General features: G+C 34.2%; 2 protein-coding genes across 3 annotated transcripts; one reads left to right on the top strand and one right to left on the bottom strand.

Moving 5' to 3' along the window:
• The first annotated feature begins 3011 nt into the window (after window positions 1-3011).
• On the top strand, window positions 3012-7487 carry LOC121259638 (WD repeat-containing protein GTS1). The gene is given in 9 exon segments (XM_041161283.1): window positions 3012-3235; window positions 3523-3730; window positions 3880-3975; window positions 4238-4312; window positions 4810-4920; window positions 5745-5836; window positions 6281-6365; window positions 6984-7122; window positions 7125-7487. Coding segments are annotated over 9 exon segments (1164 nt in total). The 5' UTR covers window positions 3012-3101; the 3' UTR covers window positions 7349-7487.
• A 1786-nt stretch (window positions 7488-9273) lies between these two features.
• On the bottom strand, window positions 9274-12594 carry LOC121259637 (probable U6 snRNA-associated Sm-like protein LSm4). Of its 2 annotated transcripts, none has more exons than XM_041161281.1 (8): window positions 12397-12594; window positions 12165-12201; window positions 11755-11796; window positions 11532-11630; window positions 11314-11391; window positions 10623-10662; window positions 10071-10238; window positions 9274-9573 (listed from the first exon to the last, which is right to left on the bottom strand). In XM_041161281.1, the coding sequence occupies exons 2-8, from the start codon at window positions 12165-12167 to the stop codon at window positions 9551-9553; spliced, it is 453 nt and encodes a 150-aa protein (XP_041017215.1). In that variant the 5' UTR covers window positions 12168-12201; window positions 12397-12594; the 3' UTR covers window positions 9274-9550. The 2 variants fall into 2 exon arrangements, with proteins under 2 accessions (XP_041017215.1, XP_041017216.1); XM_041161282.1 differs by having other exon boundaries at window positions 9274-9567; window positions 12397-12591.
• Window positions 12595-16327: the final 3733 nt, after the last annotated feature.

The following is a 16327-nucleotide window of genomic DNA, read 5'->3' as shown; positions in this document are numbered from 1 at the left end:
AGATACATAAGAAAATAGTGAATTATGGCTTGGAAAGTTTTAGATTTGCATTTTCAACATTAGAGGAAATAACAATAGAAGTGTTAAGTCTGAAAAAATCGATGGTCCTAGTCTCAGAAAAATCGCGCATGGCCGCAATAGAGCTTCCCTCGCAGTGGCGCGTGGATGTCACGTGCACACTTTGGGCCACGCGTGTGGTTCACGTGCCGTTCTGTTCAACAAAATTCTTCGTCTGTCTGAAGGATCGGCGCCTCGAGAATCTTGTGGTGGGGCGCGTGGTGGTCGCTTGATTTCAAAGAATAACAGAATTGCATTTCGCTTTATTATGAACGAAAAAATTAACAAAATAAAAAAACTAAGAGAAAAATTAGAGAGAAGAAGGGAGGAAGGGAGACTCCGCTAGTTTGGGTTTTTTTTGGGGGGGGGGGTTAGTTGATGAGACGAGAAAATAGGATTTTTTGGATTTCGCCTCAAAGCTAGAAGCTTTTTTCAACCATATCAATAGTTAGTTTTGGCGCATTATAAATAATTATAAATATGATGTGCATCAAATAGTATCCTATGTTAGCAAAAAATATTAAGAAATTTAAAAAATAAAATAAAATAATCTATAATTTTGGAAAAAATAAAACGATAAAGAATTATAAAATTATTTTTTAAAAAAGTTATTAGAATAATAAAAATTCAAAATAAACATTAAAAAATATTTCATAGAAATTGAAGAATTATATAATCATGTTTTTAAAAAAAAGTACAAATGTATAAAATTATGATGAGAAATTTAGAAACTCAACAAAATATGAAATTATTAACTTATTGACTGTTAGGAAGAAGAAAAAAGGGGCAGGGGCATAAACCATTTATGAAAGAAGTATTATACTGGTCAACCACTCTTTACTCCCATACTCATACTTACTTTTTTTTATAGGGTGTGGGGTATGAGATAGTGAATAGTAATTGATGAGAATAATTTTTTTTTTTATAAAATATTGCCGTGAACATTACAAGCATCCTACTAATTCACAACTATTTCACAACTTTGTAATATTATTATTATTTTTTAATTCAAACACATCAAAATCAAAATAGAAATCAAAGAAATATTAAAAAAAAAAAAAATCAGATTTTAAGAAGTAGTTGTGTAAAATTTGTGTAATAGTTGGATCTTTATCATTTTTGTTCTTGATATAATCATATCGGGGTAATGAAAACATTAATCGGAAAGGAGATGATGAGCTTTGTTAGTTCCCAAAACCAAATGGTCCATTTTCATGCAAAGTTTTGAAAGAGATTCGAAAATTCTTTTGCCTATTTTAAGCACTCACAGTCACCGAAACAACTGGATTTTGGAATAGTAACTTTGCCACGGGAATAGGCCATCGTCACGGCCATTTTAAGCCCAGCCCAAGTTTGGATTTTCGTTTTGCTGGCCCATGATGGGGGTTTAATGCTTACACTGTGCTTCTTTATATGCTGGGTTGAATGAGACAAACGAAGTCAACAAATTAAAAATAAAAAATAATTTATAATTATTATTAATGAGCAACATTTATTATACTCGTGTGGATGGAAATTAGGTGCAGTTTAGATAGTGAGATGAGATGAGATGGTTTTAAATGAAAGTTGAATAAAATATTGTTAAAATATTATTTTTTAATATTATTATTGTTTTGAGGTTTGAAAAAATTAAGTTATTTATTATATTTTATGTGAGAATTTGAAAAAATTGTAATGATGAGATAAGATGAGATGAAATACTCTCGCTATCCAAATAGGGCTGGCTATGTTTGGATATTGAGATGAGTTGAGTTGATTTGTAAATAGTAGTATTTTATGGGTCATATTGGGATGAATTTAACTTTTTTATATTAAGATGGATTTAACTTTTTAGGTTAAAGTGTATGAAGTATGTTAAGATAAATTTAACTTTCTAATAGGAAATTGAAAAAGTGGTGAATTTCATCAATGATTGATTTAAGATGAGTTAAATGAGTAATGATATACACACAGCACATTGTATAACACATTGCACAATAATATTATAACATGAGGGTATTTTAGTAAAATAATGTTACTTTTACAAGATATTTTATAAAAATATCCCTCATTTAAAATATAGTTATGTAAAGAATTGTAAAAAATGTTGCGTAAATCATTTTCCTAATACTAATTATCCAAATTGTTCAAAAGTAATAACATAACTTCAGAATCATGGCCTATGATAACTGCAAAATCATTTCCAAGTAGAAAACAATGCAGTTGGCCTAGATGTGCATATATAGCGAAGGAAAAGGCAAACTTCATCTAATCAAGATCACATAACAAAAATAAAGATAGTAATCATGTTTTGATCACTTAAAAATGGAAATATCACTCCTCTTAATTTAAAGGTTTTCAAGATATGGGCAACGATAGTAATTTCAATAATATGAATACTAAGAATAGTATTATATACAGTCATAAGATGAGAAAATCAGGTGTACTTTCACTGAAAAAGTGGAGCCTACGAATAAAATATAGATTTTTTTCATATGGGTTTTAAATTTATTTATTTTTTAAAAATAGCGCTATATATACTTATAATTTTACTTATAACGCTCATTTTGTTAGTTTTATTTTAAATTTCAAATATCATATTTTTAGTATATCAATAACTAATACGAGGATAAATAATTTTTTTACAAGTTTTTCTTAAATATATTTGATATTTTTTGTAAAAAAAAGTATACAGGATTTACACATATTCAAATTATAAAAATTATTTTTTGAGTATTAATTCAAAGCTTGAACGAAGAAATTAAACCCTAAGATAAGGACGACAATTTGGCTACTCAGTAATTCAATATGGGTGAAATCTAAACCACATTGATAATTAATAATTAATTAATAATAATAGTAAATTTTATAAAAAAAGAATATAAACAAGGAATTAAAAAAGAAGCAAAAAGTGAGATATGAGATGGCAAAGATTCATTGGTTATAGAAAATCACTCTGCGGGTCTTCACCTGAGGGGATCCGGAGTCCGGACCCCTAAAACCCTCGTTACAAGGTCTTTCTTTCTTTTCACCTCCCCCCGAAAGGGTCGAATTCTCTGCCTTCGATGGAGACCGCGGACATGGATGTCGAAGAACAGCCGCATTCAGATCCCAGTCCAAACTCTTACAAGCGGTTTGGACTTAAAAACTCATTTCAGACCAATTTCGGCGATGACTACGTTTTCCAAATCGTCCCCAAGTACGATTTTTTCCCTCCCTACTAACATAATTTTCCTTTGAATTTCTAATTTTTTGGACGAAAACTTAGGAAGAGAGGACAAATTGGATTTGAGTCCTATAAAACACCCCCTAATTGACATAGTCAAAGCTTTAAATTAGGTTAGTGGGCCTTCACTATGCATTTTCGCTTGTGTGCTTTTCCAAACCTTTCTCGGGAAACAAACGAGTAATTCTTGTCTGGGATTTTAGGAATTGTGTTCAGTTGTATTTTGGGAGGTGATTTTTTTGTCTGGTTTTGGATGTAAGGGAGGATTGGACGGCAATGGCTGTGTCATTGTCTACAAATGCGGTGAAGCTGTACTCACCAGTAACTGGTCAGTACTGCGGAGAGTGTAGGGGTCACTCTACGACTATAAATCACATCTCATTCTCGGGTGCATCAACCCCACATGTATTGCACTCTTGCTCTTCTGATGGAACCATTAGAGCTTGGGATTCGAGGTCATTGCAGGAGGTAGTCACTTAGTCTCTCTCTTTGCATTTAGATGTATATATGTATGTGGTTATGTGGTCTCCAATATTTTTGTGTGTTTTGTGAGTAAATTCATTTTAGAACGACTGATTCTGATTTTTGTTTATTTTGTTTCATTCTTGATACTGTAGGTTTCATGTATAAGTGCTGGCAATTCGCAAGAGGTCTTCAGCTTCTCGTTTGGGGGATCAAATGACAACCTTCTTGCTGCAGGATGTCAATCCCAGGTTTGATGTCTATAGTAGGAGATCAATGATATTGACTGTTATGAAATGTCAGTTTTCTGATTTAGATATTTCTAGTTTTTGTGAAATGTTATGCATTTATTATTCCCACACATATAGGATAGCTATGTCTAGAGATGATGTTTCCAGAGGATAATATGCTTGTTTTTTTTCTTTTTCATTTGTTTGTTAGACAAAAAAGTTAGTGAAGTGCAGAAATTACTAGTTTCTTACGATTATCTTCTCTTGCATCATTTTTACGAAGATACTCTTCTGGGACTGGAGGAACAAAAAGCAAGTTGCTTGTTTGGAGGACTCTCACGTGGATGATGTTACACAGGTTTGTCTGATGCTTATGCCTGTGAAATGTGTCCATATAACAGATTGAGCCATGCTCACTTATTTACTTGTTTATGCATAGGCAAATAGTGATCTAAATTAGTTTTTAATTTGCCCTTATCAAGTACTTGAAATGTGTTAGAATGCAACTTCTGCAGTCAGGCGTATTAGTTTTTTTAGGATGGAGCATGTATTAAGAAACCTAGATTCCCGTATGGAATGCTGTGTTATGTAGGCCAAGCTTGCATTCTACTTATTTTGTGATACCTGTACTTGGTAAAAAAAAAAAAAATATTTTGTAATACTTGTCTCAGAAATGTCACAACCTGGTTTTTTCACTGACTTCTTTGAAAAGTTTAATAAAAAAAATTGTCTGGCGTGCTTATATGATCTATTGTCATGATAGGGTGATGAAGGGATCTAATTGCTTGATTAGATAGCTCATTTTTGGAACACGTGTTTATTCCGTCTTTTCCATACATTTGTGGTTGTTGGTAGGTTCACTTTGTCCCTGACCATCGGAGCAAGCTTGTTTCTGCCTCTGTGGACGGCTTGATATGTATATTTGATACTGAAGGAGATATCAATGATGATGAACATCTGGAATCAGTAAGCGCAAGCCTGTAATATGTTGAAATTTATGTCCAACTGAGTTGATTGGGATTGATGGGTCAATGGTCAGTTATTAGGAATTTTAAGCAAATTATTGGTCATTTAAGTGACAATTGCTGAAAAATGCAAGTGGGCTTTTGGTAATCAGGAAATCTGGTAGCAGTAATTTCTCGCTTTCAGAATATGACAGATTTAACATCTTATTTGATAAACAACTTGAATGGAGATCTTGTACATTCCCTTCCAATATGGGACACTATCTTGGAAGAATCAATATAACTTTGTGCGTTGTAGGTCTACATGGTATCATGTGTCATGTAGGCAGTCTTGTGAAAGCTTTTATTTTTAAGTCCTTAGGTTAACAGGGTTTCTGGGTAATATATTTTATATATTCTATTTTTCACCCATATATATTCTAATTTGCAATTTGACTTTTTGTCATCAAGAACAAAAGGGAACAACTATTTTTATTATATTTAGGATTCATCTCAATGGTGTTAAACTATTAAATTGCTTTGTTAGTCAAAACTTGTTTAGTTTTAGTTCACATATTACTTCTCATAGGCATTTCTTTTTGTGGTTCTTTGTCAATTAAATGCTTTTCAGTATTTAAGGGCATATTTTTTTTTTACTTGGAAAAAGGGTTTTTTTTCTTTTAACTGCAAGATTTTGTACCAAAATACTGACAAAAAAAAAAAAGAGCATGTATCAAAAACTTAGTATTTGACGTACGTAGTCACATTATGTGACACGTTAAGTGCTTCAGCTAGAGTCTGACACAAACGCATGGTTCTTTTTTGACAAGTTTTACAACCATGCAGGTAATAAATGTGGGAACTTCAGTTGGGAAAGTGGGGTTTCTTGGAGGGAGGCAGCAAAAGCTCTGGTGCTTGACCCACATTGAGACCTTAAGGTATTAATCATTTCTCGTTACAGGTATAGACAGCTTCATTATTAGAATAATCTTTAGATAAAATGCTACCCTTTTATCTTCTTCTCTTGTGGGAATCACGAGTCATATTTTGTTGGGTGTAATGTGACAAGTGTACCCCTGTGACCTTACCTATGGGGTGACTCGAAAGACATTCTCTCTCTCTCTCTCTCTCTCACACACACACACACACACACACACACACACAAATACACACAAAAACAGTCACGTGCAAACTCACAAAAGACGTTCTTTATACACATGCTACATCCATCTGAAGTTACAATCTATGCCGTGCATCATATTTCTTGGCCCACCTCTTCAATTCGTCTCGTATTATTTGTGCTTGAAACTCATTTTTACTCTGATCGGCTGTCCAAATATATGTTAAATGCCGATAGCTTACTGAATTGCTGCTCATTGTAGTGTTTGGGACTGGAAAAGTGCAAAAAATGAAGCAAGCTTTCAAGATGCTCGTTTGTTAGCCTCCAATAGTTGGGCGTTAGATCATGTAAGTCTTTCATGTTAATAGAATCTTCTCGTTTTAATCAATCCGTAGAAGTACCATGATTCATGTTTACTTACATGTGCAAAACTTTCCCATTACTTATTAAAAAATGTAGCAATAACCCTACCCTTGGAAGCTTCCAAGTCCATGAGTTAGTTTGATTACTTGTAGTAAATAAAGATACAACTTACAAGAGGACCAGAAAGATCACAAAGTCAAGCAGTTAAATGTGAACCATGATTCTGCAGCTACCAACCGAATCACCTATTTTGTGCATATCAACCATGCTTTTGCTGTAGTCAAGTTAAGGGACTCTTTTAGACAAAATGATCACTGAAGTTCTTGTGTTCTACTCAAGTAAATTAGTAACCTCACTTGGAACTTTTGTTGGGCAATCACCTCTAGGCATGTTTCCTTATTTGGCAAGAAATGTTAAAATTCTTTAGTTGCTACCATGCAACAATTGGTTGCAATTTTAACAGTTGAGATCTACATGATATCCATGTAGGCTCAAAGAAATAAACTTTTGACATGTGTGTTAATGTTAGTATGGCCCATACTGATTCCCTTCCAGAATTTGCTGCATTGAGCCACATACCTAGTACCCTTCTGTTTTGGCAGGTGGAGTATTTTGTTGATTGTCACTACTCAGAAGAAGCTGAACGGTTATGGGTGATTGGTGGCAATAATGCCGGCACTTTAGGCTACTTTCCGGTAAATTATAATGGAATGGTAGCGATAGGATCCCCGGAAGCAGTTCTTGGGGTGGGCATACAGGTGTTGTCCGAAGTGTGATGCCTATGTCAAGTTTGCAGGGTGGGTTAGCCCAAAACCAAGGCATTTTTGGATGGACAGGTGGTGAAGATGGCCGGTTATGTTGCTGGTTGTCTGATGACTCTCCTCAGATAAACCGATCATGGATTTCAAGCGCACTGATAATGAGGTCCCCAAGGACTCGCAAGAAAAGCAGGCACCATCCCTACTAACCAATGCCATTATTTAGTGGACTTTGTAAGTTTGTATCGTCCTGTATCTTTCTTTCGGTTTTTTTAAGACAGATTCTATCCATTTTGTTTTAGTTCTTTTCCTTTTTCTTGTGTGGTCAATAGAACCATGTTATATTCAGTACCGTGTCGACTTATGTACCATTAGTATAGTCATTATCCAATCAGAATACAGAGCATAGGGAAACAAGATGCGTTTATGAAGAAAGTAAAACCTATTGATCGACACTTTTTTTTTTTTTTTTATTCGCGTTTGACAATTCAGACGATTTTTTCTTTTTGCAAATTTTGTGCACAGTATGAGGAGAGACCAGGACAAGAATGTAACACTTACGAGACTACATTCTTCCTCCCCTCAGCTCCTCGGTGGAGGGAGGAGCTCCCTGCAGCCCAGCCTGATCAGATCCACTTCTCTCTTTTAGACTTTCCTTTCTCGTTTCATGAGTTTTGCTGTCAATTTTTGTGTCGAAAGTGGTTCTTCATATCTGTTGCCAACTATGTAATTAATTTCTTAAGCTGTGTCTACTGCGTTGAATCGTTTGTCAGGTATCCTCACCCCCTTATATAGCTCTCAATTATCTTGCTTATGTAAAGAAAAATGGTGTTTTGCACGTATGTTTGATAAAGAGTGTAAGTTTCAATTTCCATTCCAATGATTACGTTAAGTGCTGAAACAGAATATTTTATTAACCTTGTAGTGATATACTATTTCAAAATTAGCAATATATATACATATTTATGAACTGAAAAATTACGCAAGAGAATATACGTTGAAACCCATAAAAATTACGAGACCAAAGAAAGATGTGAGTTGAAATACACGGGGTGAAGTGCACCTACTCACTTCCCCAACTGCAAAATCTAATAATTTTATCCAACAACTAAAAAAAAAGAGGGAACCATATTTTGCGAAATGAAAGAGGGGAAATCATTACGTCTATGAAGGAAGAGGGGATTTTCGCAGTGGATGACGTTGAGGCTCTTGCTACCTTACGAGGATTACATATGATTTATCAAAACATTTTTAAAAAATATAAAAAAAATATCAATAACTAATAATCACTTCTTTAACTATTAAGTAAAAAAAATTAAAAAAAATACATAAAATATCTAAATGAGAAGACAAGTTGAATAGACGAAGTAGCATTTTTCAAACTGTAAAATCAAAAAGTTTTATCCGACAAAAAAAAAAAGAAAAAAAAATAGAAGAGGGAAGCATATTATAATCGGTAAAACCCGAATTCCAGGGAAATAAGAGGGTACATGACAGATATGCAAACCTATCACATCTTTTCAGATTTTCAATTAAGAGTGTGTTTAAATGTTGAAGTGAATTAAATTGAGTTGAGATGATAAAATATTGTTGAAATATTATTTTTTAATATTATTATTATTTTAAGATTTAAAAAAGTTGAATTATTTATTATATTTTATATTAAAATTTGAAAAAATTGTAACGATGAGTTGAAAGTAATTGAAGATCCAAACAAAGCCTAAGACTTGCAAAGAATGATATACACAACACATTTCACAACAATATTATAAATTAGAAATGTTTTTGTAAAATAAAAATGTTTTATAAAAATACTTCTCGTTTGAAACATAATTGTATAAATTGTTGTGTAGAATGTTGTGTAAATAATTTTCCAAGACAAAAACCGTGTAGTTGAGACAAGTAGCAAAGATCCTGAACGTGCAAACCAATCACATAATATATCAGCATACAGAAAAGGAGTTGGAAAAAGAAATACATAATAGTATATTAGTACGCTCTCATTTATATAATTAGAAGGAAAAGACACGAATAATTAAAACCATCCAGCTGTTGAGTTTTTTTTTTTTTTCCCCTTCTTTTGCTTTGTTTTCCACCCCGGGGGGGGGGGGGGGGGGGGGGGGGGGGGGGGGGGGGGGGGGGGTTGTAACCTGTAGGATTCAGTAATAGGACTTCTCAATAAAAAGAAAAACAACGGTACAAGCTTGTCACTTAGTTCTGAGATACTACACACCTACATTAACTACTCAAAATTAATCAAATTCCAACTGGATTAATCCTAAGAGGGAAGCACTGGAGAAACTGAACACCTGGACGTTTCCAAAAAAACCTAACCACCCAGACAGCACATATAAAGTAGGACCCAATGCACCTTCAACCCACCCACTGAAGTTGGTTCGCCATAACATGAATCAACCACGGCCACGCCCTGCACCTGTCAAGAAAAGAATGAACATTATGGCTTATTATGGATTCACATTAATCTCTAATAATCTCTGTGAGTGTGTGTGTGTGTATTGAATGGTAAGTCGCACTGCACTAGTGGGTATTGTACCCACAACTTATGGGGAAGGAAATCCCTTTTGAGTTGGAGCTCATTGGTCACCAGCATTAAGCAGAAAATAGCATGAAAAGATATAATGTCATGCAATGCTCTGTTTACATCAGTGCATAGATTTTGCCCATTGTGCTGATAGTTATAACCAGATGTGACACCACAGAGAGGGCAAGAATAGTCAATAAATAAGCCACTTTTACTTTTGACATAAACATAGATTAAATGTCTGTCAGCCCCTTGTACGATGTGACTACAAAAGCATATAACTACCACTGCGCATACTTGTAAGATGGAATTAATCGTAAGCACACTTGCATTCAAATGAACAAGAATGGAAATCACTAAGCAATATATATGGGTTTAGATAAGTTCACCTCTGTTTCCACCTGCTTTTCCACCAGATCCACCCCTGCCTCGGCCTCCACCTGAACCCTTAGCACCTCCATCATCCAAACCACGCCCGATTCCTTTTGGTTGGCGTCCACCAGGAACATCCTCTCTACCCCTTCCTCTTCCACGCCCAACACCAGGTGGTCTCCTATCTGTAAAACACAATTGATAAAATAAGAACCTAAATTTAAAGTAATTTCCACTTTTCTGATATACAAGGCTTTATATTACCCCATTGCAGGGGAAAGCCTTAAAGGGAACTCAAAGCAGGATCATAATTGGGTTAAACAAAATCATATTTGTCAAAATATGGCATTTACAGTAAATTTTGCCAATCCTGAAAAGAATGAATCCTTACAACCCTAAATTTATGTAAAGTGAGTGATGCATCCAGCAGCAGGTTACAACCTGATTTCACAAGATTCAAGAATGCAAGATGCACCTATCTGAATGCATATCTATTCAAACTATCCCCTCATTGCAGAAGTGAGTACCAGAACAAATAACCTAGGCGTCTCTGATGACAAAGTTTATACCTGAGCGGCTCTTGGTTTCTTCTTGAACCTTATCTATCACCTAATAACACGACAGAAAAAGCATCAGATCAGTGAAATATACGGCTAAAACAACCAAAAGAAATAAGAAAAAACTAATCAAAGCAAATGATAATAGAATCATGGCATCCAAATTTCAAAATGTGTAAGCTAACAGTCGACATCAATTCATTCACAACAATATTGGATCCCAGAGTCATGCAGCAAAAACAATTGTGTATTATGCTCATCTTGATCCAATCAGGAAAAAAAATTGAAAAAAGTATCCGCCATGTATTTGAAATAAAGGTGGGGGGACCAAGTAGGTGGAACCCAATGCAAAAAGTGAAGCTGACTATAATCCAAATAAAAAGCCAAGCATCTTTACCATTGATTAAATAGAGAAGAATTAATCAAACGCAATTAGCTTCAAAGAAAATAAATCTCTTTTCAATAAAAATTAACGATACTGCCACCCACAAAGTATAACACAAACTCTAGTCACCCCTCACTTAATGCTGCTGGAAGAAACTAATAACTAACAATAAGAATAGAATGAGTGATAGATCAAATTAAGAATCTCATTATGCATAGGAGATGCATTAACCTATGAAAAGAGTGACACTAAAAGAACAAAAGACGGCCATATCACTTCTCTATTATCTGCAGAAAATTAAAAAAAATTCTAATGTACCTCATCAGGAACTCGAAGGTATTTGATTGTATTCCCCCGGATGTAGCATTCAGGCATACGCCAAAACCTATCTCCATCCTACATTATGATTCCAATAGCATGTGGTCATAATCTTAACCAGAATGCAATATTCTCATTATCAAGAACAAACTCTTCGGAGAACAAAAGAAATTTTTTTACAAAACACCATAGGGAACAGCCGAAGGCAATATAATTACTTTAGAGGTACAGATGACTTCACGGAGATGAATGTTCATCCAAGTATCACAGTTGACCAGATGCCCGTTGTAGGTTTCCCCATTTTTTAGTTCCACCAGCTGTTACAACGCATGATAACTTCACATTATGAATCCCTAAACAGAACACAATGCCTAAGAAGCTTTACAGACTGATGTTTATTAAAAACGTATAATAACTTCATCAAGGAGATGAAACTCTCACCATCGGATGCCCTTGGGCACTCTTAAGTAGAGAAAGTGGAAGCTGCAAATAATTAAAAAAAAAGTGAGTAGAAAAGGTTCGTTTCAAGATTAAATTAAAATCAATATCAACCCGAATTCTCGGTTTGGTCGTGGGAAAGTCATAGAAAAGAGAATAAACTGAACTGATAAACTAGAAACATTTCACATTATTCATGAGTTTCGAGGGCAAAAAAAGGTATCTTAATTGAAATCAGTACAAGCAATCGGCTCGTTTCAGTTCAGCTTCATTTTTGTGTTCGTCTGTTCAAAATAAAAACCAAAACGGTGGGAGAGAACGTTCTCGGAACCAAAATTTAGGTTTCGCGTTTTTTCCCTTCATTTCCTCAGCAAACAACAGAAAGTAAAAATTTTGTTCGGAGAGTAACATACCATATTTCTAGGGCACAGAAAGCAGGCCCAACAAAACCTGCAACAAAAAGTCGTCGTCAAAATCTAATGCTTTTGAAAATACAGAACTAAGCTTTTTGCTAGATCAAGCAATATATGAAAAAATAGAGTTCAAAATCCTAACCAAAACAAAAAAAAGCAAAAAAAAAAAAAAAAAAAAATGGAAGAAGAAGAAGAAGAAGAAAAAAAAAAGTTAAACTGATTACGCTCTTACAGGCAGAGAGAGATTGCGGGTACACAGAAGATGAATTGCTTTGACAATGAGAAACTTTTTCTCTTTGGCTACGTATTTGCTTTGAAACCCTAAAGTAGGATGCTCCGATTGCAGCCGGAAGGCGAAACACAAATTTACCGACGGATCGAGCGGGTTTTTAAGGTTTTATTTTTTGGCCGAGTCGTGTTCGCAGTACGTATAAGCCACTGTTTGGGAACCTTAGGTTTCTTTTTCTTTACCGCTCTGAGTTTTGACAAACATATTCCCAATAAATTTAGTTAGTTTTATCAATTCTTTATCAATTCTGCTACAGGTACCCGTCTTTGGGTACCCGTTGCAGAATCGTTTGACATGGCCATGTCATGTCAATTTTATATTAAAAAAAAACAAAAGGCGGAAGATTGATTTCAGAAACCTTACCTAGACACCAAACTCAATTTCAAAAATCAATTTTTGCACTCTTAGAAAGAAAAGTGAGGACGTTTTCATCGTCTCGCCTTGTCTTCATCGTCTTCGTGCTGTCTTCCTTGGCCATCTGAGCAACGGGCATCAAGTGAGTGATGGCGTGGATATGCTCTGTTTTACTGCCCACTCCCCCACTAACTATGCCGACAAAAGTACCTGCACATGCACACCAAATGTCAACAGCCCAAATGCTGCACAGACCTCACCGATAAGCACCAACCCACGTCCCACTCTTTCTCCCTCATTCGAATTCTTCCTCACAACCCACGTCCGCATGCATGCACAACAAGCTTTACGCAGTAGCGATCACGGCAAATCCGCCATCGACCCCAACCGATCCACGGCGCCACTCTTGCATGCATGCACCAACAGCCGCTACCACCCTAGCATCTATCGTAGAGAAGCCCCGAGAACAGTCGCTGCCACCAAACTGAGAACCACCGTAGAGAAGCCCCATCACATTGCCCTACCATTATTCCTCTACTTTGGCTCCCGAAAACAGAGCACCACTCCCTCCACGTGAGCCACTACCTCGCCACCCCGAAGCCAAGCCAGCCACCGTTGCTGCTCCTCCCTCAGACGACCACCGAAAGCCACTGCCCAGCCAAAGCGTCGGCAGCACCAACACGTCTGTTTTTCTCACTCAAAATAGAGATTTTTACCCACCGAACCACCGCACCTCGCCAGCCGCTCCAAGATGTCGCCACCTGCATGAAAAGGGCCGCCAGACAGACCCAAGCCAGCCCAGCCCATCGCAACCCCTTACGGTGAGTACTCCCTCTCTCGACTTACTCTCTTCTTCTCTCACCCAAGATTTACTCAAGCCAATCATTAAGAAATCCAACCCCTAGAGATTCCAGTTTCAACCACACTGATTTTGTACTCCATGGTGAACGGTAAGAACGCGAGCAGTGTGAGCCCGAGGCAGTCCAATTTTGGAAATCTGGGTTTCGACAAGGAGAGCGGGATAGGCGTGCTCAGGAATCCCACGACGGAGACCAGACGGAATGTTGGGATCAGACGAAGACGTTGCTAGACGACGACGACCACAACAAGCTCTACCCACGACGACGACCACAGATGAAATGTTTTGTTTGTTTCACAACAAGCTTCAGTCGTTTTCACGAAGAAGAAGACGAAGACAAAGGAGAAGATGTGAAGAAGAAGAAGATGAGAGGTACCAAATTTGAACGAAACGTCCCGTTTTATTTTGTACACATGGATGGCCGTGTACGCCGGGTTCCCCAACATCGGGTGCAAGTAGTTTTTTTCTTAGTTTTATTGGTATTAATTATTAAATAATTCGAATGAAATAATAATACAAACAAAAAGATGACTCTTACGTCGGAATTAGAGCCTTTGATCTTAGGTTGCGTTTGGAAAGTCAGTTATTCCAATTTTATGAATAATAATAAAAAAGTAATTATATAATATTAAATAGTAAATATTAATAAAAAAATAAGTAAAAAGTAATAATAAAATAATAAATAATAGTGAAGTATTATGAGAGTATCTATTTTTAGTACCCAAACTAGACTTTAGTCTTCCATTTGAAAAATTATACTTATTATCCTCACATTATATATTACACGTAATTTTTTATTTTTTTATTTTTTTTCTTACCAAATATGTGGTGTATTGAATGATGAGCAGAAAAATTTAATTGATTTAAGAAGAATAAAATAATAAAAAATAAAAATAAATATAATGTGTAGTGTGTAGAGTGAAATCACACCAGTTGAATTTGGAGTCAACCAATTTATATCATTATAATTATTGATATAATCAGTCTTTATGGATATAAATTTAATAAAATAAGAATGTCTTATCTTCGTTTCACTTAATAATTATTTAGTCTTGATATTTAAAAAAACAAATGACTTAAAATATAGATTGATAAGTCACAACTATTGATTAAAATAAGTTATCTTCGTCACAAAGTTACTTTCGTTTTAGATGTGCAAGTAACTCATAAATGACATCATCTTTCATAATATACTATAGAAAATAAAGTAATTTATGTAAATGATGTTCAATGCTATGGGTGCAAATAGAAAGAAAAAGTTCAATTTCCGAAAGCATTAAATGCCAAAGGGTACATGAAAAAAAAAAAAGCTATTAATCATTATTTTAACTATTAGATTTTACTTATTTATAAAATAAATGATAGTTGTGTGTGTAAGTATCGCGCAATCACTTTAAAAAAAATGATCAATTTGAGTGGACTATTCTACCGTCCAGAGTAGCCCGACTCTATACAATATGGATAGATCACAGAATTTTTGAACTTTCTATTTTGTGGATGGTGGAAAGAAAGTATTGAATTTTTATAATGATAATGATAATGATAATGATAATGATAATGATGATAATAAAAGACCCAATCAACCAGTTAGGGAGTGACCATTTGCATTGGATTTGATTGCTCAGAACGGGAGGAACTTAAAATAGTTAGATGAGTTTTTAGGCTCGATACTTTAAATATTTTATAATTTTATGAATAATAATAAAATAATTTGAATTAAGATATTTTATTAAGTTTTAAGAAATAGAGACAAATAGTTTAATTCTATTTTTAGGAAATGAGATAAACAATTTAAATGCATTTTTGTTATGAAGTTTGAATCGTATTGATTTCTTGCATTTTATTTTAAAGTTTGTAAAAATTATAATGATTAGATAATAATTATATTAAAAATATTAAAAATAAAAAATAAAAAATATTTTAATATTTGTGTGACGTTTGGAAAAAAATTGTGAAAAAATGTAAAATTTTTTTAGAATGTCTATCTCATTTGCCAAACCAAAGGTACTTTTAAGGTCCATTTAGCAACCCAATTGTTATCAAGTATTTTTATATATTTTATTTCTAAATATCACTAAGACGCAACTACTTTTCAATTTCTAAGTTTTCAACTTTTTCATATAATAATTTATTTAATAATTATAATTTTTCCAAATTTTCAAACAAAATATAAAATATAATATAACTTTTTCAAATTTTAAAATAAAAATTATATTCAACCAATTTTTTAACTTTATAATATTTTATTTAACTTTTTTTCTCTTCTCCTAAAATTTAATAAAACATTTAAATTTAAACTTTTTTATTAATATTTATAAATATACATATTTCAAGTATACAAACGGCCGCGAGATTCTGGTGAGAATATTTATACGATGATTGCTACGAGGCCATCATTATCCTTGTCTTTTTTATTTTTAGAAATGATTTGTCCAACTTCAAATAGATAAATTTAACAACTCAAAAGGAAAATACATATTAGACATTATGTTTAATGAATCATCTATTTTATGATTTTTTTTTTCTCTCTTCTCCACATAGCTTTTTATTGATGGTCAAGGAACATATAAGCTTTAATTTAAAAAATTAAATAAATAAAATTTGAATGCTGCATAATATTCATAACATATAAGTTTTGATTTAAAGAAAAAAAAAAAGATG

Source organism: Juglans microcarpa x Juglans regia, chromosome 4D, assembly GCF_004785595.1.
Source record: "Juglans microcarpa x Juglans regia isolate MS1-56 chromosome 4D, Jm3101_v1.0, whole genome shotgun sequence".
NCBI classification, from domain to species: Eukaryota; Viridiplantae; Streptophyta; class Magnoliopsida; order Fagales; family Juglandaceae; genus Juglans; species Juglans microcarpa x Juglans regia.
This window is presented reverse-complemented; position numbering and strand designations above follow the sequence as displayed.